This window comes from Chaetodon trifascialis, chromosome 12 (assembly GCF_039877785.1).
Source record: "Chaetodon trifascialis isolate fChaTrf1 chromosome 12, fChaTrf1.hap1, whole genome shotgun sequence".
NCBI lineage: Eukaryota > Metazoa > Chordata > Actinopteri > Chaetodontiformes > Chaetodontidae > Chaetodon > Chaetodon trifascialis.
Genome location: NC_092067.1, coordinates 27,129,866 through 27,152,365, shown reverse-complemented (window position 1 = coordinate 27,152,365; position 22,500 = coordinate 27,129,866). Strand labels below are relative to the sequence as shown.

General features: G+C 50.4%; 3 protein-coding genes across 6 annotated transcripts in view; 1 reads left to right on the top strand and 2 right to left on the bottom strand.

Annotated features, from left to right (window-relative positions):
- Window positions 1-3,148, top strand: part of lcp1 (lymphocyte cytosolic protein 1 (L-plastin)) — a 13,085-nt gene extending 9,937 nt beyond the window's left edge. For both annotated transcript variants that reach the window (XM_070975736.1, XM_070975737.1), the window contains exons 11-18: window positions 1-64; window positions 778-973; window positions 1,047-1,125; window positions 1,250-1,364; window positions 1,484-1,617; window positions 1,720-1,840; window positions 1,976-2,100; window positions 2,670-3,148. The exon at window positions 1-64 is cut by the window's left edge and continues 32 nt beyond it. In XM_070975736.1, the coding sequence (XP_070831837.1) occupies window positions 1-64; window positions 778-973; window positions 1,047-1,125; window positions 1,250-1,364; window positions 1,484-1,617; window positions 1,720-1,840; window positions 1,976-2,100; window positions 2,670-2,802 (967 nt within the window). In that variant the 3' untranslated portion in view covers window positions 2,803-3,148. The remainder of the gene's footprint in view (window positions 65-777; window positions 974-1,046; window positions 1,126-1,249; window positions 1,365-1,483; window positions 1,618-1,719; window positions 1,841-1,975; window positions 2,101-2,669) is intronic.
- Window positions 3,149-3,324: 176 nt separating this feature from the next.
- Window positions 3,325-8,687, bottom strand: cnot11 (CCR4-NOT transcription complex, subunit 11). The gene is made up of 7 exons (XM_070976214.1): window positions 6,911-8,687; window positions 6,505-6,669; window positions 6,133-6,285; window positions 5,483-5,685; window positions 5,129-5,331; window positions 4,376-4,472; window positions 3,325-3,780 (listed from the first exon to the last, which is right to left on the bottom strand). The coding sequence occupies exons 1-7, from the start codon at window positions 7,227-7,229 to the stop codon at window positions 3,583-3,585; spliced, it is 1,338 nt and encodes a 445-aa protein (XP_070832315.1). The 5' UTR covers window positions 7,230-8,687; the 3' UTR covers window positions 3,325-3,582.
- Window positions 8,621-22,500, bottom strand: part of LOC139340405 (abl interactor 2-like) — a 21,834-nt gene continuing 7,954 nt past the window's right edge. The window contains exons 3-13 of one of the 3 annotated variants that reach the window (XM_070976213.1): window positions 21,466-21,642; window positions 20,862-20,879; window positions 19,824-19,927; window positions 17,273-17,425; window positions 15,118-15,263; window positions 14,828-14,905; window positions 14,595-14,738; window positions 14,249-14,419; window positions 14,030-14,110; window positions 13,243-13,425; window positions 8,621-12,424 (exon numbers count right to left, since the gene is read on the bottom strand). In XM_070976213.1, the coding sequence (XP_070832314.1) occupies window positions 12,249-12,424; window positions 13,243-13,425; window positions 14,030-14,110; window positions 14,249-14,419; window positions 14,595-14,738; window positions 14,828-14,905; window positions 15,118-15,263; window positions 17,273-17,425; window positions 19,824-19,927; window positions 20,862-20,879; window positions 21,466-21,642 (1,431 nt within the window). In that variant the 3' untranslated portion in view covers window positions 8,621-12,248. Of the gene's footprint in view, window positions 12,425-13,242; window positions 13,426-14,029; window positions 14,111-14,248; window positions 14,420-14,594; window positions 14,931-15,117; window positions 15,264-17,272; window positions 17,426-19,823; window positions 19,928-20,861; window positions 20,880-21,465; window positions 21,643-22,500 lie in introns of all 3 variants that reach the window. The other 2 variants (XM_070976211.1, XM_070976212.1) reach the window with 2 other exon arrangements.

Sequence of the window (22,500 nt, the reverse complement as noted above, 5' to 3'; positions counted from 1 at the left end):
GGTGGCACCCAAAGGGGACGAGGAGGGGACCCCCCCCATCGCCATCGACATGTCGGGGATCAGGGTGAGACTGACACACAGTCCGTGATTATCACAGCGATGCGTTCACTGACCTCACGGATAAAATACGACTGACTTCACTGACTTCAGTCTGAGTGTGAGAGTGGATTAAAGCTTCGAAACACTGACCAACAGTCTAAGAAGAAAACAGTAAAAAACTTTATTTACACATCAAGTTCAAAACAGTAGAAAGTTCGTGAATCTAAAGCTTTTAATTTTACTGTCACATAAAATAAAGAAAAGTCACAAAAAAGGTTCTGAAACTGAAATTCATCTAATTACAAGAAATGTTTCAGCTCTGAAGACAGTTTGAATAAACTTTATTTAGCTCACAAACCAGAGTGGACACAGGAAGAGGGATTTCAGTTTCAAAATAAAAGCACCTGCTGTATAAATTCTGATGGATGGTGGTTGGTTGAAGGTGGATTAAATGTTCTGAACTTTTTCTCAGTTTCAGGCAAAATATTTCACAAACGTCTGGGAATGAAAAGCACTCAGGAAGGTTTCTGTGATCTGCTCATCAAAGTTTAACGATCTGGTGGTTTCTGCTGCTGCAAACCTGTTAGAACAACAGTTAGAATGGAAATAAACTTGATTTCTAAGCCCTTCTCAGAACAAAGCCCCAGTGTTTTCCACTGAAGCGGGATTAAAAGGAGAAATGATCAGTTAGCTTCACGTGACGAGGCCGCCGCTCATCAGAGCTCGTCTCCTCTGCAGGAGAAGGAGGACCTGAAGCGAGCCGAGTGCATGCTGGAGCAGGCCGAGCGGCTCGGCTGCAGGCAGTTCGTCATGCCGGCCGACGTCGTCCGCGGCAACCCCAAACTCAACCTGGCTTTCGTGGCCAACCTGTTCAACAAGTACCCGGCCCTGAAGAAACCCGAGAACCAGGACATCGACTGGAGCTCCATCGAAGGTGACTTTACGCTCCGCGCCGTTCGATTGTGAGCCTGGCAGTGTTTTCATTGGCCGCTGATGTCTTCCTCCAGGTGAGACCAGGGAGGAGCGAACCTTCAGGAACTGGATGAACTCGCTGGGCGTCAACCCTCGAGTCAACCACCTCTACGCGTAAGAGCCGCCGTTCCCAACCAGTTCACCAACACGAGCACGACCCTCAGTCCTCCACTCACACAGCGAGTTCCTGTCAGATTTTCACAGTAAAATACCGTGTGTGTGTGTGTGTGTGTTACAGAGACATCGACGACGCCCTGGTGATCTTCCAGCTGTATGAGAAGATCAAGGTTCCAGTGGACTGGGACAAAGTCAACAAGCCTCCGTATCCTAAACTGGGCAGCAACATGAAGAAGGTAGGACACACGCACGCATGCACACGCACGCACACACACACACTGAGCTGTCAGCACAGAACAAACACCTGTGTGTGTGTGTGTGTGTGTGTGTGTGTGTGTGTGTGTGTGTGTCTCAGCTGGAGAACTGTAACTACGCTGTGGAGCTGGGGAAGAAGGAGGCCAAGTTCTCTCTGGTGGGCATTGCGGGTCAGGACCTGAACGCAGGGAATCGAACCCTCACCCTCGCTCTGCTCTGGCAGCTCATGAGGAGGTAACGGTGCTCGATGGCGCTCGGGCAGCGGGCGGACTTTGTCTTTTGAAGGCTTTTGTCGTGGTTCAGGCGGCGCTCCCATCATGCTCTCTGCTCCCTCAGATACACCCTGAACATCCTGGAGGACCTGGGCGACGGCCAGAAAGTGACCGACGACACCATCGTGGGCTGGGTCAACGACACGCTCACACAGGCCGGGAAGCCCACCATCACCAGCTTCAAGGTAGCCGACGCCCTCCCTGCTACGCTAGCTCAGGTAGCTTTAGACGACGAGCCGTTACGTAACGTGATGAAACGTGTGTGTGTGTGTGTGTGTGTGTGTGTGTGTGTGTGTGTGTGTGTGTGTGTGTGTGTGCAGGACGGGTCGATCAGCAGCAGCATGCCGGTTCTGGACCTGATCGATGCCATCCAGCCCGGATCGATCAGATACGACCTGCTGAAGACAGAAGACCTGACTGAGGAGGAGAAACTCAACAACGCGAAGTTTGTCGCTTTTCTTTCTCCTCTTTGTCTTTAAAACCTTAAATCAAAAGTTCGACTTATTTTCTAAACTTTTCAAACATTTTCTCCAGACTGACAGTTGACTCATCGGTTCTTTCAGCTGAAGCTAAAGCTAACAGGTCGAGAGACCATGCTAATAGACTGAAGCTAAAGCTAACAGGTCGAGAGACCATGCTAATAGACTGAAGCTAAAGCTAACAGGTGGAGAGACCATGCTAATAGACTGAAGCTAAAGCTAACAGGTCGAGAGACCATGCTAATAGACTGAAGCTAAAGCTAACAGGTGGAGAGACCATGCTAATAGACTGAAGCTAAAGCTAACAGGTCGAGAGACCATGCTAATAGACTGAAGCTAAAGCTAACAGGTCGAGAGACCATGCTAATAGACTGAAGCTAAAGCTAACAGATGGAGAGACCATGCTAATAGACTGAAGTTAAAGCTAACAGATGGAGAGACCATGCTAATAGACTGAAGCTAAAGCTAACAGGTCTTAAAGCTGTGAACAGTTCTTCTCAGCACCACCTGCTGACTGTCACCATTGTGTTGCCAGGTACGCCATCTCCATGGCGAGAAAGATCGGCGCCCGGGTGTACGCGCTGCCCGAGGACCTGGTGGAGGTCAAACCGAAGATGGTGATGACGGTGTTTGCCTGCCTCATGGCTCGTGGCATGAAGAGAGCCTGAAGCAACGGGCTCGGGTCGACAGCTAGCTTTGTGACTTTAAACAGGACAGAGTCCAGCAGTCATGTGACTTCCAGGTTTCTCTCAGGCTGCAGGCGATGCTAACTTACAGTTCGGTACGCATTTCAAAACATTGATGTCTGAAGGCAAAGCGTCTTGTTTGGACTGCTGCTTTATCTCACGTTAACTTCAGAAGAGTTCAGTTTTCTTTCTTTGAATCGATCGATCGTCTGCAGCGGTGAATCGTGACGACTGAGTCACTGTTTGTCTCACCTGCTCAGCTGATTCAGCATGTTTCAATCAGAAACTTTATGCCAAATGTACGCAACAAATAAACATTTTTGTACTAAAAGCTGTGTTCTGTGATCACTGCTAGCTGTGTCCTGTCTTTATGCTAAGCTAACGTTCACAGGTGGAGCGGTCGAGCTGATCCTGAGTCAGAAGCTCTGAACGTTGAGACTCGCACAGACAGGAAGTGGACGACACTGACTGGAGAAAACATGAATAAACACAACCTGAAAGATTCGATTCAATGTCTGTTTAATTAGAGAAAATGATGTTTCCAGAGGGACGCGCTGTGGTAAAAATGAAGCGCTCCTTTTCTTTCTCGTGGGAAGGATGGAGAGCAAATGGGACAAAGTTCAGACGGCGAGCCGTGAGCGAAAAGAGGATTTTAGAGTCTGAGGGAAGCGTCGCCTCATATTTACAGCTGCTTCAAACACGTGCAGAACGTCCGCTGAAGCAAACCGACGTCCGGCTCGTGTCCGCGGCGCCTGGCGGCCGTCACTTGGCGGGTTTGGCCTCGGTGGGGTTCTCTCCGGTGTCCAGGGTCTTCAGGAGGCGGAAGAGGCCGGCGGCTTCGCGGATGCGGCTGAACTCGATGCAGAAGGCCTGAACCTCGATGAAGAGGTCCTGAACATTGATGATCTTGTTTCTGATCAGCGACTGGAGGAAGACGCACACCAGGCGGACCAGACGGTTCTGGAGGGAAACAACACGGCAGGTGTTCAGGTGTCAGACAGAAGGCCCCGCCCACACAAACGCAGCTTCAGCACACATCTGTCACATGAAAACACACTGAGGCCACGTCAGCATGACACTAACAGAAGGTCACATGACCCTGAGCTGAAACCACGCTGACCAATCAGAAGCCTGGAAAAGCAGCTACCAGGTGGGAGGCTACCTGCAGCCAGAGGTCGATCAGGTCACCTGATGTCGGGATTTAGAGTAACTGTGCATTAATGTGTCAGACTTCCTGTTAGCAACGTTAGCATCAGCGCTGCTTTAGCCACCTCTGGACAAACTGTCCTCATGTCTCTGAGCGTCTTCACCTGGAAACAGCTGAACTGAACTTCTGTTTTCAGAGACCTAAACTGTGTTTGTGTGGCTCAAACAGCAGAGCGCAGAAAAAACAGAAAACCCCGCGAACGTGAGGCCGAGGCATCAGCGCAGGGACCCGTGGTGATGCGTTCGGGTCACATTCACACATTTAGTGCTGTAAAAATCAGCCACGCTCAGTCAAAGCAACGTCAGCAGCAGCTTTGTTTAAAGGCTCATTCTCAGTAAAGCTCCTTACCTGCATGTATTTGTCTTTGATCTGCTCACAGGTGGAGATGCAGTTGGAGATGTACAGGTGGATGAACTCTGGAGGTAAGTCCACAGCCGTGGTCAACCTGAGGAGACAAGAGACGGCTCCTGTAAAGACTTGAGCTGCTCTCACAGTCCAACTGGAGCTTCAGCTCGAAGGAACACATGAAACATTTCAACAAGGATGGAACTGATCAGTTTATTGATACCAAGCTGTAGCCTCAGAGTTAGCTGTAGCCTCAGAGCTAGCTGTAGCCTCAGAGTTAGCTGTAGCCTCAGAGCTAGCTGTAGCCTCAGAGTTAGCTGTAGCCTCAGAGCTAGCTGTAGCCTCAGAGTTAGCTGTAGCCTCAGAGCTAGCTGTAGCCTCAGAGCTAGCTGTAGCCTCAGACAGTCTGTCCTCATGCAGAATGGATGAAAGGACAGAAGACACTTTGTTACCTCGAGCCTTCTGTCCCTGTGTTTGCTCTCTGTCTGACTTGCTGACTGATCTCTCCGTGTGGGATCAATAAAGTTTCTTTTTTTTGTTTCTTAGAGAAACATCAGCTGATGCTACGTGCGCTGCTGATGCTGCTGTAACAGGACATTTACTCTCATAACAGAATGAACTGCTCTTATGAAAATACAACCAGCTCCAGCATCAGAGCTGAAGACAGGATCATCTTCATCATCTGCTGAATCCAAATGATGACAGACACTGGTTCAAGGCAGGCGCAGCTGAACGTGATGAAGCTCGCTTCCTCACCTGTTGACCACCTCCATGGAGTGCAGCGACATGTCCATGTTCACCAGCACAGAGAAGTACTCTGTGATCTGGCTGCTCTGCATCAGCTTCAGCAGCATCTCGATGGCCACCAGCGGGTTGTTCTCCACCAGGTCGGGAAGCTTCGCCGGCGACAGCCCGATGTGATACACCAGCTTCGGGTCCTTCTCCAGCTCGGCCAGCAGCTGCAGGGAGAGAGAGGAAGAGGAAGAGAGGAAGCAGGGGGCGGCGTTTAAACACTCTGCTCTGCGGTGGGGACATCAGCATGGCTGCTGTGGACTGAGGAGGACGCGGTCCAGGTCTGACCTGAAGGACACGGTGAGGGACGGAGCTCACCTGTGACTGCTGCTGGGCCGACAGCGGGCTCTTGAAGGCCTTGGACATGATGCGTTTGATCTCTACGCCGGTGCTGTTCTTCACGCACATGGAGCGGTCCCACTGGATGCCGTGATCCGGCTCGGTGGGGTTCAGCCAGGCCAGCTCGTCCTCGCACACGTGGAGAGGCGGCAACGGGCGGATGAACTCTGGGCGGAAGTGACCTAAGGACGGAGAGGACAGGACGACGCGTCGTTAGGTCGGACGCGCAGATACCAGGTGATGTGTTCAATGACCACAGGTGACCTGCAGGTGACCTGCGTCCTCATAATCACAGAGTCAGCATCACATGTCAGGATGACAGCAGACAGGACACGAGGACGTGTCAAAGACAAGAGACAGACTCAAGACAGGAGCACTGAGAAACACCCGTCTGTCTGTCTCTGTGTGTCTGTCTGTGAGTGTCTCTGTGTCTTTGAGTGTTTCCGTCTGTCTGTCTGTGTCTTTGAGTGTCTCTGTGTCTTCGAGTGTCTCTGTCTGTCTCCTTGTCTCTGAGGCACAGTGAACAGCAGACACACTCTGAGCTGCTTCTTTTCATGTTTCTGAAACTCCTTCCCTTCTTCAGTCGTCCACTTCCTGTTTAAGACATCAGTCAAACCAAAAGCACTTACTCTCCAGTGGGGGGCGGGGCCCTGTGACCAGAGACTCTATGATCTGATTGGCCACGGAGCTGTCGAACCCTGAGTTGGAGGAGTCTGGATCGGGGTCGTTGAGGATGCTGGGGAAGCTGGCCTTGCTCTGAGTGGGCAGCTCTGACTGACGCTCTGCACCGGAGACACAAACGAGGACACGTGAACAGAAATGAATGACAGCAGGACAATGGGACAGACAGACACGAGCTGTCCGCAAGACGCAGCTTCAAACTGATTGGAATTGAAGACGTTTGCAGGTGTGCTGCAGCTCATACATTCCTGAGGACAGACTAAAGAGCACCTGTGAAGACGAGCGCCGTGGCTTCAGCAGGTGTGCTGCTGCGTACTGACCTGCTAACGCCAGCTGCAGCCCGCTGATGTCTATGGACTGAGGCATGTTGCCGACGTCCATGCAGGACACCTGTCGGGGCGTCTTCTTGAAGAGGTCTCTGGGCGGTGCCAACATCAGCTGTGACAGGAAGAACTTCTCGGGCTGAGTGATGGGCGGCAGGAAGCCTGGAGAGGTCACATGGTACAAAACAGACACCTGTTCAGGGTTCGATAAAACGTCATCATCCTCACACAGCTGGACAGTGTTAGTGAAACAGCTGAGACAGCAGCTTCAGCTGAACATGAAGACCTCCATGAAGGAGGACAGACTGCTGGACTGTAGACACACACACACACACACACACACACACACACACACACACACACACACACACACACACACACACACACACACACACACACCTACCTGAGAGCACCTTCTCCTGCTCCTCCCCGGCAGGTGCGGGGTTCAGCAGGTGGGCGAACACGGCGGCGAACGGGTTGGCGGCCAGCGGCTCGGTGCGGTACATCTCCCAGAGGAGATAGAGGGCGGTGAGCCGCTGCGGGGAGCTGGGCAGCAGGTCCGGCTGCTGGAGGAGCATGACCAGCACCGAGCCCACCCTGAAGTGCTCCGCTTTCCCGAAGTAATGGTGGAAGTGGGTGGAGAGGCTCTCGAAGGTGTTGGTGCAAGCCTCCTCCGATATGATGCTCAGCAGGTTGGACAACTCCTTCGGGGCGAGGGTCATGTCTCCTCACCTCGATGTGGCAGCTCCTTGGAGACCGAACTGTTCTGAAACTCGGTATTTTCTGTTAATACAGCAAATATAGCATCTCTGTCGTAAACTGCGTGGAGTTAATTCATCTCTGAAGGAGAAAATAAAGCAGCCACAGTCTGAAAGTCATCACACGAGCTCCCGGAGCTCAGCTAGCAACGAGTTAGCTTAGCTTAGCAGCGCTAACTGACAAGAAGCGGCGAAGTCATGTCACAAAATAAAGAGTCCGCCCGGCAGAATCCGCACTGACCCGGTCTGTGACCACATAACAAACCCACCGACCGATAGACACCGACCGAGCAAAATATTCCTGTCTGTTGGAGAGTTTTTAGGATTGTTAGGAACGAGTCCGCTGCTTTAGCCGTTTGAATTCTGATTTAAACCTTGGGAGCAGTGCATTATGGGTAGCGTAGTTTCCTGCCGTGGTATTTTTCTTCCCTCCTAAACGGACTCTTATCAAACACTAACGCGAACACTTTTCATTCATATTTGACAGTGGAAACAGCTTATTTCAGTGTAGATGATTAAGAAGCCGCTAAAGCTCCTCTTTTAACGGTAAAACTGACCAGAAGATGGTGATAATTTGACTGGTTAACGAACGTGTCTGTACCCATAAGCCCTTGCGGTTTCCTTTTCATGTACAACACGTCGAAGTGAATTCAGGAGAAACCGGAAAGTTTTCATGTTTTTATCGACTTTAGGATTTTTTTTTCCACCGAATCCTCCAACGTCTGCCTCAAAGACGATTATCGATCCAACAAATCAGTTAAACTAATATGAGCGGCCAGCGAGGCCACATGTCGGTGTTTCAGTAAAACGCTTCCCTTTAAAAATGGTGATAAATGAACTTTTTCCTCAAAATATATGACGGCTTTCTTACTGTTTGTAGGAGACTGTGTGAAATAAAGGTTTGGATTTTGAATATATTTATGACTTATCCATTTTTCTGGTTTCTTTCTGCCTTTTTTTTTTTTTCTTTAAATCAAACTGAATTAGTATTTTTCTAAACATGTCACAGTACTTCCGTCTGGGTGGTTGTTTAATGACTGCAGTCCCCACAGAAAAACATCCATTCTCACAACTCCTCTGTAACTTTGAAAATCAGTTAAAAGTAGTGTTTACCGTGAAGTAAAAGCGCTCAGACGTGCTGCTCATCTCTTCATCACAGTGAACCTCCGCTCCACTCATCTGCATTTCTTTGTGTCTCTACTTGTTGTCTGCGCTCAGTAAAGTTGATCTGATCTAACCTTCATTTCTTTAATCACACTGTAAAAACACAGATTGCTTCATTAACCCTCATCAACTACACTTCCCATGAGCCTCTGGCAGCGTCCTGCAGGGTAAATAAGAGACGATCACAGTCAGGCTGTTAAAACATTTACTTCACTTTGTTCTTTCTTAGAAAGGAGCGACATGCTTTCAGTCATGGTTCAGTTTGGAAGCAGAAAGCTTCTCCAGACATCAGGTTCTACCAGGAACCCGCTGCAGACAGAGAGGAGCCGTCACTGCTGACCAATGAGAATCCACGGCTCAGCTTTGTCACATTAAGAGGAGAAAGGTTAGAGGACATATTCGGTGTTCAGCTGCGACCGGAGCTCCTGTTCCCGCTGACAGAGGAGCGTAAAGATCTCCTCTCACGGTGTTAGACAGTGCACGCTGACAGTTGGGACCAGATCCAGAACACAGCTGCTTTCAGAAGTCTGCAGCAGCTTCCAGGTAGAACCAGCCTCAGAGAAGCCACACAGGTCACCTCATTGGTCCACAGTTTAAAGGGACTCTGCAGGCGGACAAAAACCAGAGCGTGTCAGGACCTGCAGGAGCCTGCAGACCACATGAATCCTGATGTTCACTGAAAAACAACCGAGCCAATCGGAGCTTTGCAGGCGGGATGACGGGTGAGGAGCTTCCTGTTCCAGAGTCAGAAAAAGTCAAAACTTTACTGACTGTTTGGTTGTTTGGGGTGAGCTGAGCACAGGGCTGAGTCCAGTCAAACGTTGTAAACCACAGAAACCTTTCCTCAGACCGCCTGCTGAGCATGACTGCCTTCATCATGAAGACGCACTGGTCTGAATGAGCCTTCATGGACAGACATCTTCGTCACGTCTTCACTCAAACAAACTGCAAAACCTTCAGCAGGAAACCCACATGAATGCTAACACGCTAATGATGCTAACACACTGACGTCTAGCTAATATTTACCACGACCACCTCCTTAGTGTTAGCATGCTAACATTTGCTAGCAGTAAACACAGAGCCCTGCTGAGGCTGATGGGACATTAGGTTTACATTTAAGTACACGGATCTTGTACTTAAGTAAAAGTAGTTATACCACAGTGTAGAAATACTGTTACTTGTAAAAGTCCTGCTTTCAAATTTTTACTGCAGTAAAAGCACTAAAGTATTAGCGTCAAAGGATACCTAAAGTACCAAGGTAAAAGTACTCTGAACAGCATAGCTGGTGCTGGTGGTCAGATGAACGTAGTGGAGTAAAAAGTATCTGCCTCTGAATTGTAGTGTAGAAGTAGAAAGTAATACAAAATGGAAATACTCAAGGTACAAATACCTCAAAATTGTGCTAAAGTACAGGACTTCAGTAAATGTACTAAGTTACTTTCCACCACTGGTGTTTGGTCATTAAGTACATATCAACATGCTGACGTAATGAAGAGTCAGAGCTCAGGTTCTCTGGGTTCATCCTGACTCGTTGGACACACTCTGGTTTTTGTGGTAAAAAGCCTCTTAAATAACACAAAGACGAGGAAACACTGTTTTCAGGTCCATAGTCACAACAAGAGTCCACGAGGGAGGTTTGGTTCATACCGCCACACACACACACACACACACACACACTGTACACACCGTAACACACACACCTGCAGTCACACCACGACGCCTGGGTATATGGCACAGAGACGCACCCCCAGCATGGAGGTGCTTTAAAGGGCCGTTAGAGCGAACAGCGCACACACATCAGGACCTGCAGCTGAGTGCTCGGAGTCAAAGCGAGCTGGTGAAACTGTAGAGAGCACAAACACACACACACACACACACACACACACACACACACACACACACACACACACACACACTGTAAACTTCAAAACTGGCACCAGTCCACAGGCTCCACCCGGCGGTCTGGTCAGGTCCACTTCACTTCACTACAGGACTACAGGACACAGAGAGCAGGCTCAGAGGTCAGACAGGTGTGTGAGGACCAACACCTCGCTGGGTGTCTCGATGAAGACCTCGTCCTGGACCGGCCCTGCTAACGCAGATCAAAACCACTGAGGCAATAATGAACAGGAGCGACCGGCCGACCAGCTGAGGCTTCAGCCGCCCTGTGGAGTCTTCAGGTAAACAGAGCTCTGTTCTGTTCTGAGATCAGCTGTTTGGACCACGTTCACGTCAGTCTGAGGATCAGAGCATCAACGTCAGACCGCTGAACGTGAACGTGAGTCTCTTCATCCACAAACGGGACCAACACATCAAAACGAGCAGCGGTGAAAACTCCACAGGGACCTTGAACACAGCAGCTGCTTTCAGGCTAATCTGTGACTCTTTGCAAAGTGCTGGATCACACGGTCTGTTCATGACGGACGGCTGCCTCGTGCACTCTGTAAAGACGTACTGATTAGTCTGATGGCTGCAGCTGCTACAGCCTCACACAGCTGGTCTGCGTCTGAACGAGCATCAGCAGGTCAAAACTACAAGACCTGTGACGAACAAGAGTCTGTTTGGACCCATTCGAAGGCTTCAGTCTTCCTCCACCTGTTTAAGGCTGTTTGTTTAGCTAAGCTAAGCTAACACCCCAGACGCTCAGGTCACAGACTTCACATCATTAACACTGAGGAAGCTGATGATGAAGATTTATGGCACAACAGGAAGAACAGAAGCTTTAGCGTCGCTGAGTCCTTCTCGCCGTTCTCTCTTCTTCTTCTTCTGCTGCTGCAGCTTTAGTGTGAAGCTTTCTGACATTCTTGTTTCTTCTTTCTTGGTTTCATCTCGAGTTTCTGTCCCAGAGCTGATTTGAAGATGTAGCTTGTAGGTGTAGCGCTCAGTATGGTCACAAACAGAAAGTGAACTCTGACATCAAACAGCCACGGTGGCTTTCATGATGAATGAATGAATGCATGAATGAATGCATGAATGAATGAGCTGCAGCCACAAGATGTTTGACTGCGTTCATCGAGTCCTGCTAGAGCGGAGAACGAGGAGGAGGTGGACAGCAGAGGAGGAGGTCTGCAGCAGAGGAGGGGGTGGACAGCAGAGGACGGGGTGGACAGCAGAGGAGGAGGTCTGCAGCAGAGGAGGGGGTGGACAGCAGAGGAGGGGGTGGACAGCAGAGGAGGAGGTGGACAGCAGAGGAGGAGGTGGACAGCAGAGGAGGAAGGAGAAGCCCTAAATGCGAGGCCTGTCGGCTGACTGACGGCTAACTGTCAGGTAACTGTCGGCTGACTGACGGCTAACTGTCAGCTAACTGTCTTCGGTCAGCTAACTGTTGGCTAACTGTCAGCTAACTGTCGGCTGACTGACGGCTAACTGTCGGCTGACTGACGGCTAACTGTCAGCTAACTGTCGGCTGACTGGCGGCTAACTGTCAGCTAACTGTCATCGGTCAGCTAACTGTTGGCTAACTGTCAGCTAACTGTCTTCGGTCAGCTAACTGTTGGCTAACTGTCTGCTGACTGTCAGCTAACTGTCAGCTGACTGACGGCTAACTGTCAGCTAACTATCGTCGGTCAGCTAACTGACTGTCAGCTGCTGGGTAACAGGAGCAGGAGGGAGGCGGTCTGACCTGACCTCATCCTCCCTTTCAGGAGTTCAAATCAAACGTTCTTCTCGTCCAATAAACTACACTCACAATAAAATATTAGTGACTTTTGCTCACGGGCCGTCTTGTTAGCTCGTGATTGGTTAGTGTTAATCTACAAGAAAGACTGGACCCAGTCAACTTTTCCCTTCTGGTCCCACAGTGAGCTGTGACGCGTCTCCTCAGTCTGCGTAGTGCATGATGGACTCCACGTAGTTTCCAGGGAACAGGCCGGTGGTGGCGTTCATCACGCCTTCAAACCAGCCGTCCTCGTTCTTCTTGATGACGTAGATGATCGCTCCTTCCTGGAACGACAGCTCGTCTTCTTTGTCGGCAGCGTAGTCATAGATGGCCACCACTGGGGGGCGACAGACACACCGACATGTTAGAACTAATGATGCTTCAACACCCTCATGTTAACCTTTGTGTGACGTGACAGAAACAATCAGGAAATGAAGCTTCAGCCGGTATCAACACTTTTGGTCCTTTCACACAATCACACCAGGAGCTGAGAGAACATTAGTGATTTAGAGCAGCTAAAATCATTAAAGTCTGAGCTAGCAAACTGCTAGCTAACTGTTGGCTAACTGTCGGCTGACTGATGGCTGACTGACGGCTAACTGTCAGCTAACTGTCGTCGGTCAGCTAACTGTTGGCTAACTGTCAGCTGACTGACGGCTAACTGTCAGCTAACTGTCGTCGGTCAGCTAACTGTTGGCTAACTGTCAGCTAACTGTCAGCTGACTGACGGCTAACTGTCAGCTAACTGTTGGCTAACTGTCAGCTAACTGTCTTCGGTCAGCTAACTGTTGGCTAACTGTCTGCTGACTGTCGGCTGACTGTCAGCTAACTGTCAGCTGACTGACGGCTAACTGTCAGCTAACTGTCTTCGGTCAGCTAACTGTTGGCTAACTGTCAGCTAACTGTCAGCTGACTGACGGCTAACTGTCAGCTAACTATCGTCGGTCAGCTAACTGTTGGCTAACTGTCAGCTAACTGTCAGCTGACTGACGGCTGACTGTCGTCTAACTGTCAGCTGACCCCTGATAGAGCTCATATGTTTGCAAGAAGAATCTGTATGAGGGACATTTTGTCCTGAATCAGGGCTGCCAGGTAACAATTCTGGAGTATTAGTGGACACTGTGGACGATTCAGGACTGGGCTTCTGTAGCACACCTTTCTCCAGGTAGCTCCTGGGGGCCCACGGTGGGTCTTCTTCAGCATACGGGTCATTGTACTCCACAACTGCTGAGTCCTCCTCTTCATGTCCATCCTCCAATGGCTGAGGAGAGGGCAGGGGCTCCTCGGGCCCCGATTGGCTCTCGGCAGCCGGGTGAGGGGGGGGAGGGGCATCTGAGACTGAAGGTGAGAGGTTGATGTTAAAGAGAGAAACTAAATTATACATTCAGACACTCACACAGTCACACTGCATGGCTGCTCTGAAGCACAGATTACACTTTACAACCAAGCAACACTGATGTGAAGCACCTGAGACCAGAACCAGTCCAGTCCAAACGGCTCCACCTACAGGCAAGACCGTTAACAGCAGCAGCTGTGTGACATCCAGGGTTTACCTGCCCACACACACCTGCAGCAACACACACTTTGCTCACTGCAGAGACGCTCAGTGAGCATCACACAAACACAGAACAAACCCGCTGTGACCTTTATCAGCTGCAGCTGTGACAGTGTCTTTCTGCCTGTAGGTGGCAGCACTGCAGCCATAAAGAAGAAAGAAGAAATTCATGAATCCCTTCGAGGGAAATTCAGTTTTGACCAGAAGACTTTTGTTCCTGTTGTGGAGCAGGTCCAGGTTCAGTCATCAGGTGCTTCACACCAAAAAACGTATTTAATAAGATAAAAGAGTAAGATTAAAAGACGAGAGAAGGATTAAAGCAGCATGAACAGAAACAGACATCATCAATAACGTCTGTTATCACTGCCTCAACACTTTTCTACTTACTGGACTCCTGAACTCGAGCAACGAAGCCCATGAGAGGGAGCTGCGGAGTGAACTGGAGGAGGGCGGGGGGCGGGGGGGAGGCTGCCAACACACACACATCAGGCTTTTTAAAGGTCAGCGAAGAAGAAAAACAGCAGCTCAGGTGCATGTAAAGGTGTCATACATCCAGTTTAATCTGCAGATGAATCCATCAAACGTCCAGACGCTCTGCGTTCATACCTGGGCTCTGGTTGTAGTAGGGGCCGCCGTTGACCTGGTTCTGGCTCTGTGTTACGATTGGCTGGCCGGTCACAGAAGGGGGGCGGCGGTACGGCAGCGACCCCCCCACCTGTGGAGTCTGCTGTCGAGGCTGAGGCCGATTCATGCTGTAGAACTGAGGGACGATGGGACCTGAAGCAGGACAGACCACGATCAGAAGCGTCAGCTGACAGGAAGCGAGCGACGAGGCCGATCAGGTCACATGATCAACGACACGAACGACACTAAGACTGCAGGGAGAGAAGAACTGCTCGGAGAGAACGATAACTAATGGTTGATAGTAACCATTGTTGTTGGAGGAACTCACCTTCAGTAGGTGATGAGGAGGAGGAGGAGGAGGAGAGTGGAGGAGGAGGAGCAGGAGGAAGGAGAGGAGACAGTTGTCCATGCAAGACACCCGGTTGGACCTCGGAGGTGGCAGGGGCGGGGTTAAGGGGCGTGCTGGTGGGTGCGTTTGATTGAGTGTTTGGTGGGAGAGATGAGTCGGCGTGTTTGGAGGGAGAGTTTGGAAGCAAGGGAGCATTGGGGTGAGTCAAGGTCGTGGTGGAGGAAGAGGAGGAGAAGGACGAAGGAGTTGGGGAAGGGGAGGGGGACGAGTTAGGAGCAGTGGAGGAAGAACTAGCTGGTCCAGCAGTCGGGGAAACTTCAAGGAGGAGGAAAGGAAGGAAGGTAGGAAGGAAGGAAGGAAGGAAGGAAGGAAGGAAGGTTGCAGGAGAAGTGAGGAAACCACAGCTTGATGACAAATATATCAATTATCAAAAAACAAAGAGTTTATGTTTGAGAAACAGGTCAGCCAGAAAACATCTGACACGAGCTCAGGAAGCTCCAACGTCTGTGTGTGTGTGTGTTACCTGGGAAGGTGGAGGGGGGGGAGGGCGTTGGCACGGCGATGGGAACACCCACACTGCCGCTGCCGCTGTTCTCCCTGCTGCTGCTCCGACTGCTGCTGCTGGGATGGCTGCCTCCACTGCTGCCACTGCACACACACACACGCACACGCACACACACACACACACACACACACACACACACACACACACACACACACGCATAAATGCATATGCACACACACACGCACACATATGTGCACACACGCACACACACAATACATGTTTAAGCTGCTGCTGAAGAAAACAAAGCAGTTTAAATGATGAATTTGGAGACGACAGCCGTTTATCTGATGTCCTGTTGTCTCTCGTAAAGAGGACAGACGGACAGACAGAGACATAGGAAGTCAGCCGCCGGTAGAGAAACATCAGAGCGGCGTCTGGAAGCAGCAGCAGTGAGTTAGCATCACCACAGAAGCAAAGAAACAATGAAAAGCAGCAAACACACAATCTGATTGGTCCACAGCTCCAGACCAGGAGCAGGCGAAGGTGGTGATTGGATGGAAAACATTCTGAGTGTCACCGTGAAGCCAGCAGACTTTAAAATGTCTTCATGCTGCTCAGCTGATTTTTTACAGATACTCATTTAAGCAAAACGGCCAAATTCAAAGTTTCTGGTGACACTTCTACAAAATTAAAAAGCTTTCCAGCCAAAATATTTTGCCGTCCAGAGCACCACGAGCCCAACGATCAATAAATCAATAAATGGAGACGATGAGCGACAAACTGAAGTGAATCAATGAAGAAGAGGAGTCAGTCAGTTAGTTGATGCTGAGGATGAAGCAGAGCGTTAATGTCCTCTGTGCTCACTCGGCAGTGATGCTGCAGCTGTTCCACTGGAGACACCTGGACACACCTGCACACAGGTGACAGCAGGCTGAGGGCTTCAGCTCTGCTTCACACACTTCTTCTCTGCTGCTCAACAGGAAATCTGGGAAATATTCTCTAAAGTTTCCCTCAAAGTTTTCTCAGCTCAGGAAAACTGAAAACATCCGAGAAGATTTTGAGAAAAAATGAACAAACAAACATTTCGTTTGGCACTTAAGTATTTCTTTAGTTTGAGTATTTCTCGTCAAGAGCAAAATAAGGAGAAAGAGTAGAAATGAGTACTGAATGAGTACTGAATGAGCACTGTGTTTCAAACTGAACTGAGCATTGCTGCCTTGTGAAGCACAGAGGAAACAAAGCAAAGCTGAAGTGATGAAGTTTAACAGTGAAGCCAGAAGAAAAGCGAGCGAAGCTTCTGTCCTGCAGTGTCTCTGTAAATCGTCTTTTCTGTCTACACGTCTCTGCGATCCACAGAGACGTTTCACAGCACAGGTCCAAACCTCGTAAAGGCAGAGATCAGATCAGACGTGTGTGCTAAATATGAAGCTACTGTACAGGAAGCAGCGGTTAGCTTAGCTTAGCATAAAGACTGGAAACAGGGGGAAACAGCTAGCCTGGCTGTGTCCAGAGGGAACAGATTTTATTTGGTTTGTTCTGTACAAAAAGTGTAAAAGCAAGTCAGGCTAGCTGATTCCCTCTGCTTCCAGTCTTTATGCTAAGCTAGGCTAACCGCCTCCAGCCTTCAAAGAGACGTAGAGATGGATGCACAAAGTGAAGGAGAGCGTTTCCAAGTGTTACACTTTGCTCTCATCTGGACTCATCTCACTGGTCTCTGCTGCTGGAGGGAAACTGGAGGCTGAAGTCAGCGTCCATCAAACGTCTTCACTGTCCCTGAGCTGCAGCCTGGAGGACGTGCTGCTCTCCTTCACCGTTAGCATGTTGTTAAATGTTTGCCTTCAACACACCCATCAGTCTGGACTGGACAAAGATTTCTGATCAGCAGCAGTCACACGTTATTGATGAGCTCATGCATCCATAAAGCTGCAGTCCCGAACCAGACGTGTGGATGTGCTGAACGCCTGTCTGTCTGTCTGTCTGTCTGTCTGTCTGTCTGTCTGTCTGTCTGTCTGTCTGACAGACAGCCGCTCTGCAGACAGACAGACAGACAGACAGCTGCAGACAGCCGCTCTGCAGGCAGGCAGGCAGACATGTTTGGAGAGCAGCTCTGGAGTCCTGCTCTGGCCGCCATGTTCACACGCTGACCCGCTACCTGTATGTTCGGGGGCGATGGTTGAGGGTTGCGGTGCGGGCCGGACTGGGAAGCTGTCCGACGGCCATATTGTTTCTGGTGGGGCTGGAGACATAATCATTGGGCACCACTGGGGGGCGCACTGGCTCCAGGGTCCTGTAGGGGGAGTTCTTCCTGTACAGGTAAGGGTGGAGACAGGGTTACTGAGGGACAATTGGATTTCTGACAGTCAGATGCTGTCGTCCTGTGGGGGGGGCATCAGCAAACTCTAACTGTATGTCCACTTAATGAGGCTGAGGAGTCACAGGGGGGCAGTGTGACACTCATCTGCTGCTGAAGCCACAGCCCACAGTGTGTTCAGGGACTGACTGAGCCATCAGTTAAACAGGCGTGGATTCATCATGAGTCACATGTCATCAAACATCAGAAATGCTTTTTCTGCTGAGCTGAAAGAGAAACTGAGAAATCTGTTAAGGTCATTTTAAAGGTCAGGGTGTATTTTTAGAGGATCTCAAATCCTGCAGACAACAAGAACCACTGAGCACCATCGAAGAAGACGCACACATCAAATCCAGACCAGAATCAGAACCAGACTGGCCTCAGATCAGTGAGTTTTAACGTTAGAAAGAAAGACACAAACAATCAGCCTGAAACATGTGACTGAAAAACAAAACAAGAATCACACACAGCAGAGTGTGAACACGAGGTGTCAGCGGCTTCTGTGGTGTGTGTGTGCGTGCGTGCACGTGTGTGTGTGATGACAGAAGGCCTCGGCCTGTTGGCTGCAGCATGATGCCAGCCCTCTGCTGTGTTCAGTGCCTCGTCTCTGTGGGGACATGTTTGTGTTTGTGTGGTGTCGGACGGACGGACGGACGAAGGGACAGAGGGACGGACGGACGGACGGACGGACGGACGGACGGACGGACGGACGGACGGACGGACGGACTTCTGTTCACTCTGCAGTTCCTGGAAACTCAAAGTCTTTCTCCTGGTAGTCTAGAGAGTTTGGTGTTTTATTCATTCAGTGTTGAGGTTCAGCAGGGAAACATTCACGATTCACTAACAAACAGCCGGACGCCCAGCAGGTTCCACACTGAGGACAGGAAGAACACACACACAGGGAGGACCAGCTGGCTGCACACACACACGCACGCACGCACGCACGCACGCACGCACGCACGCACGCACGCACACACACACACACGCACACACACACACACACACACACACACACACACACACACACACACACACACACACACACACATGATATGTTAATACACTTTCACTGTTTTGTGAGCTTAGCTTAAAGGCCCCTACACATGATCAGCGGTAAAAGCGCTTTGTGCCGGCTGTCCCATTGTTTTCCTACGGAGAGAGCGCTGCCGCCCGACTAAGCGACACCGCTACCCTCGGCGTGGCGCACCGCTCAGATCTGCGGGCGGTGGGCCTGCTGCTTACCGCTGCGCTCAAAGTTCAAATTACTTGAACTTTGACCTTGTTTGCCGCTGACCTTTCACAGCGCAACCAATGAGATAACAGCTCCAGGCAGCGTTTACGAACTACCGTTAAGCTAAATACAATGATAACGTTAGCTTAGTTGTCACTGCGTCTGCCTGGAATAGCGACTGCGACTACTACTACTACTACTACCACTACTACTACTACTACGCTACTGCAAGGGCCTTCTTTTGCGACAAACTCAGATACATTGTGTGTAATAATTTACAAACAACGATTAGCTTTCCGGAGTGAAAGGAAGTACTTGCGTTGCCTAGCAACGGTGAATCACTCGCACTTGTTGATGACGTATACCTGAGCTCCGCCGCCTCCGCTCAGCGCCTCTGCGCCCTACCTGGCGGTGAGCAAAGAGCAAATTTCTTATCATGTGAAGGCCCCTTAACAGTCTTTATGCTAAGCTAAGTTAAGCTAACCAGACATGAGAGAAGTGTCATCAATCATCCCATGTAAATACCTGTATCCTAAAACAAAACATGACCTTTGACCTCAGTGTCATGACAGAGAGAGAAGACAGAGAGAGTGAGAGGATAAAGAAGAATAATGAAGGCCAAGAGAATGAGAGAAAGCAAAATGGAGATGAAGATGAGGAGTGAGGAGGAGGAAGGAGAGATACAGCTGGGTGACCTAGATGTTTGAGGAGAAAGAGCACAACAAGCTTTCACAATGCATGACGTTCCTCCTCTGAGCACTGTGTGTGTGTGTGTGTGTGTGCGTGCGCGCGCATGTGTGTATTTGTCTCGTGTGAGGACGGAGCGTCCTGCAGCGAGTCTATTACAGATTAGAGCCGGCAGAGGGATGACATCACACACACACACACACACACACACACACACACACACACACACACACACACACACACACACACACACACACACACACACACACACACACTTCTCCTTTTCCAGACAGAGCTGAGTACACACACGTCACATTGACACAGCTGAGGTGTGTGTGTGTGTGTGTGTGTGTGTGTGTGTGTGTGTGTGTGTGTGTGTGTGTGTGTGTGTGCGTGTGTGTGTGCGTGTGTGTGTGCGTGCGCCTGGGTACGTACCCCAAGATGCCTTTGCCTGCCCTCGGAGGGCTGGGCGGTTTCTGGGTGGGGGGGTTGGACCGGGACAGACCCCCTCCTAGTTTCATGTTCTGCTGACCGTTCACCTGCCAAAACACACACATACACACACACATACACACACACACACACACACACACACACACACACACACACATACAGACACAGACACAGACACACACACACACACACACACACACACACACACACACACACACACACACACACACACACACACACACACACACACACACACACACACACACACACAATGTGCAGGACATTTTATTCTTGCAGACTCGCTCAGCACTTAGATTTTCTGTCTCATTTCTGACAGGTGTATGAACGTCTGTCTGTGTTTGGCCAATCAGAGACAGGCTCCCCTCAGGGACTCTCTACCACCTGAGCTCCAGGTTTGTCTTGGAGACGTGTTTGAGGTGATTCTTCTCATCGTAGCTTGACAGTTCTGACATCAGCTCAGTTCACGTTCACGTTCTTTCACTTCAAACGCTGAACTGTGTCTGCTTTGACTGTGTGTCTCTAAGAGGACATCAGCATGAGCCTAAAAAGCTCAGGACAGGCTGGTCACTACCATTATTCATCTGACACGTCACATGACGGCAGGTGCTCTCAGACAGGTGCTGCTGCAGGCTCTGCTGTTTCCAGTGAAACCACAGCAGCTGTCTGAGATGCTGACCAATAACCTGCTGCCTGAGGCCCCTGAACGCACCTTCACCTAACGACAGCCTGCTGCATGAGGCCCCTGAACACACCTTCACCTAACGACCGCCTGCTGCGTGAGGCCCCTGAACACACCTTCACCTAACGACCGCCTGCTGCGTGAGGCCCCTGAACGCACCTTCACCTAATGACAGCCTGCTGCATGAGGCCCCTGAACGCACCTTCACCTAACAACAGCCTGCATCAGTCCTCCCTTTGCTGGGCATGTCTTCATGCCTTCGTCTCCTCAGCCACACATGAGCTGCTCTGTGTTGTGTGCAGGCGTGTGTGTGTCCTTACCTTGAACCTCAACAACCACTTAACACGCCAATGAAGCGATGGGAACAGGAGAGAGAGGAGAAAAGACGTCTACAGGTTAGTGTCAGTGCACCAGCATCATGCAAACATGGTCAGCCATCGCAACAGCAGGCAACGACAACGTCCAGAGAGACAGAGAGAGATGAAGGTGGGCTGACACAGAGGAGGACAGGAAGTGATGCGGACACAGGAACGACATGTCAAGCTGCACTTGATTAAATCAGAGGTCTGAACACGCCTGGATAACTGATGCCGTTCACACGCTGCACGTTTAGTGAGACAGACTGGAAACACTCAAACAGGCGTGTCCAGATGTCTTCGTCCTGCCTGATGTTTGTGCTTCAGCCTTTCTTCTTCTTGTGTTTCTGCTCGGCTCTTTGTGGCTGCATGTCTTCAGCCACGCCCACCACAGAGACATGTAATGTCTCTGCTGCTCTATTGGCTGAAAAACACCACCTTCTGGTGGTGATGTCTGCATCTGACCTGCTCTGCTTCGTCCTCCTCTGCGTCTCATGTGGAGACACTGAAGGTCTTTCACACTGAAAACATCTGTAATCATGGTCATTACGTCCACCACTGCTCCCACCTTGACTCCATGTCCAATGTCATCCAGCACGCCGTAGTCGATGGGCTTCCTGATGTAGCGCACCGGCCGCTCCGGATTGGCTGGAGCAACAATCTTATGTGAGCGGGATGTGTTCTTATTGGTGGTCAAGATGCCGATCTCCCGCCTCGCCACCTTCTCTTTGTGAATGTCGACAGTCTGAAAGGACAGAGACAAACAGTTTCATGGCTGAATCATGACTGATGATACGATTTATCCAACGTGAGGTCAACTCATCGTCACGCTTGTGAGTCCTGACGAAACCTGATGAAGATCTACAGCCACAGAGCTAACATGCTGACGTTCACCATGCTCCCCATCTGAAATTAGCATGTTAGCATGCTAACATCAGTCCAGCTGAGGCTGCTCTGTGTCTGGACCAAAGGTGGACTGACAGACGGACACTGACCTGATGATCATAACATGACGTCAGGTCAGGTCAGGACAGCAGGTGTCTGGACACAGGGATGGAGGACATCAGGTGTCCAGACACAGTGACAGAGGACATCAGGTGTCTGGACACAGTGATGGAGGACATCAGGTGTCCAGACACAGTGACAGAGGACATCAGGTGTCTGGACACAGTGATGGAGGACGTCACTCTTGTCATTTGTGATGAATCTGTCTTTTCTTAAACTGATTCACTGGTGTCACTGTCTCCTGCTGACATCTGTCTCTGTCTGCCTGACTGTTCCACCTGTACTGGACGTGAGGACAGACTGGTCCTGGTCCTCCTGGTCTGCTGACGGTGGAGCCCATCAGACAGTCTGTCATGACTGACGTGAGCCACCTGTCACGTGGCTCAGGTGTCACCTGAGCTGAACACCTGCCGACTGAACCGTCTCTCATTCAGATCCTGAGTGATGGAGTCCAGCACCTGGTCTGATCCCCTGTGGTGGGACACAGTGAGCATTTGTCTCGTTTGGTCTCCTTCTAACATGAACAGTGAATGCAGGATGGATTTGGACAGACTGTCTCTGTGGACTCTTCGTGAAGCTCGACTCGCCTACGTAACAG

Coding starts and splice junctions, on each gene's coding strand:
- cnot11 (XM_070976214.1), bottom strand. CDS start 7,229: ATGACCCTCGCCCCGAAGGAGTTGTCCAACCTGCTGAGCATCATATCG. Junction 5,686..6,132: donor GCCCCGCCCCCCACTGGAGA/GTAAGTGCTTTT, acceptor CTCCGTCCTTAG/GTCACTTCCGCCCAGAGTTC. Junction 4,473..5,128: donor TCCATGGAGGTGGTCAACAG/GTGAGGAAGCGA, acceptor TTGTCTCCTCAG/GTTGACCACGGCTGTGGACT.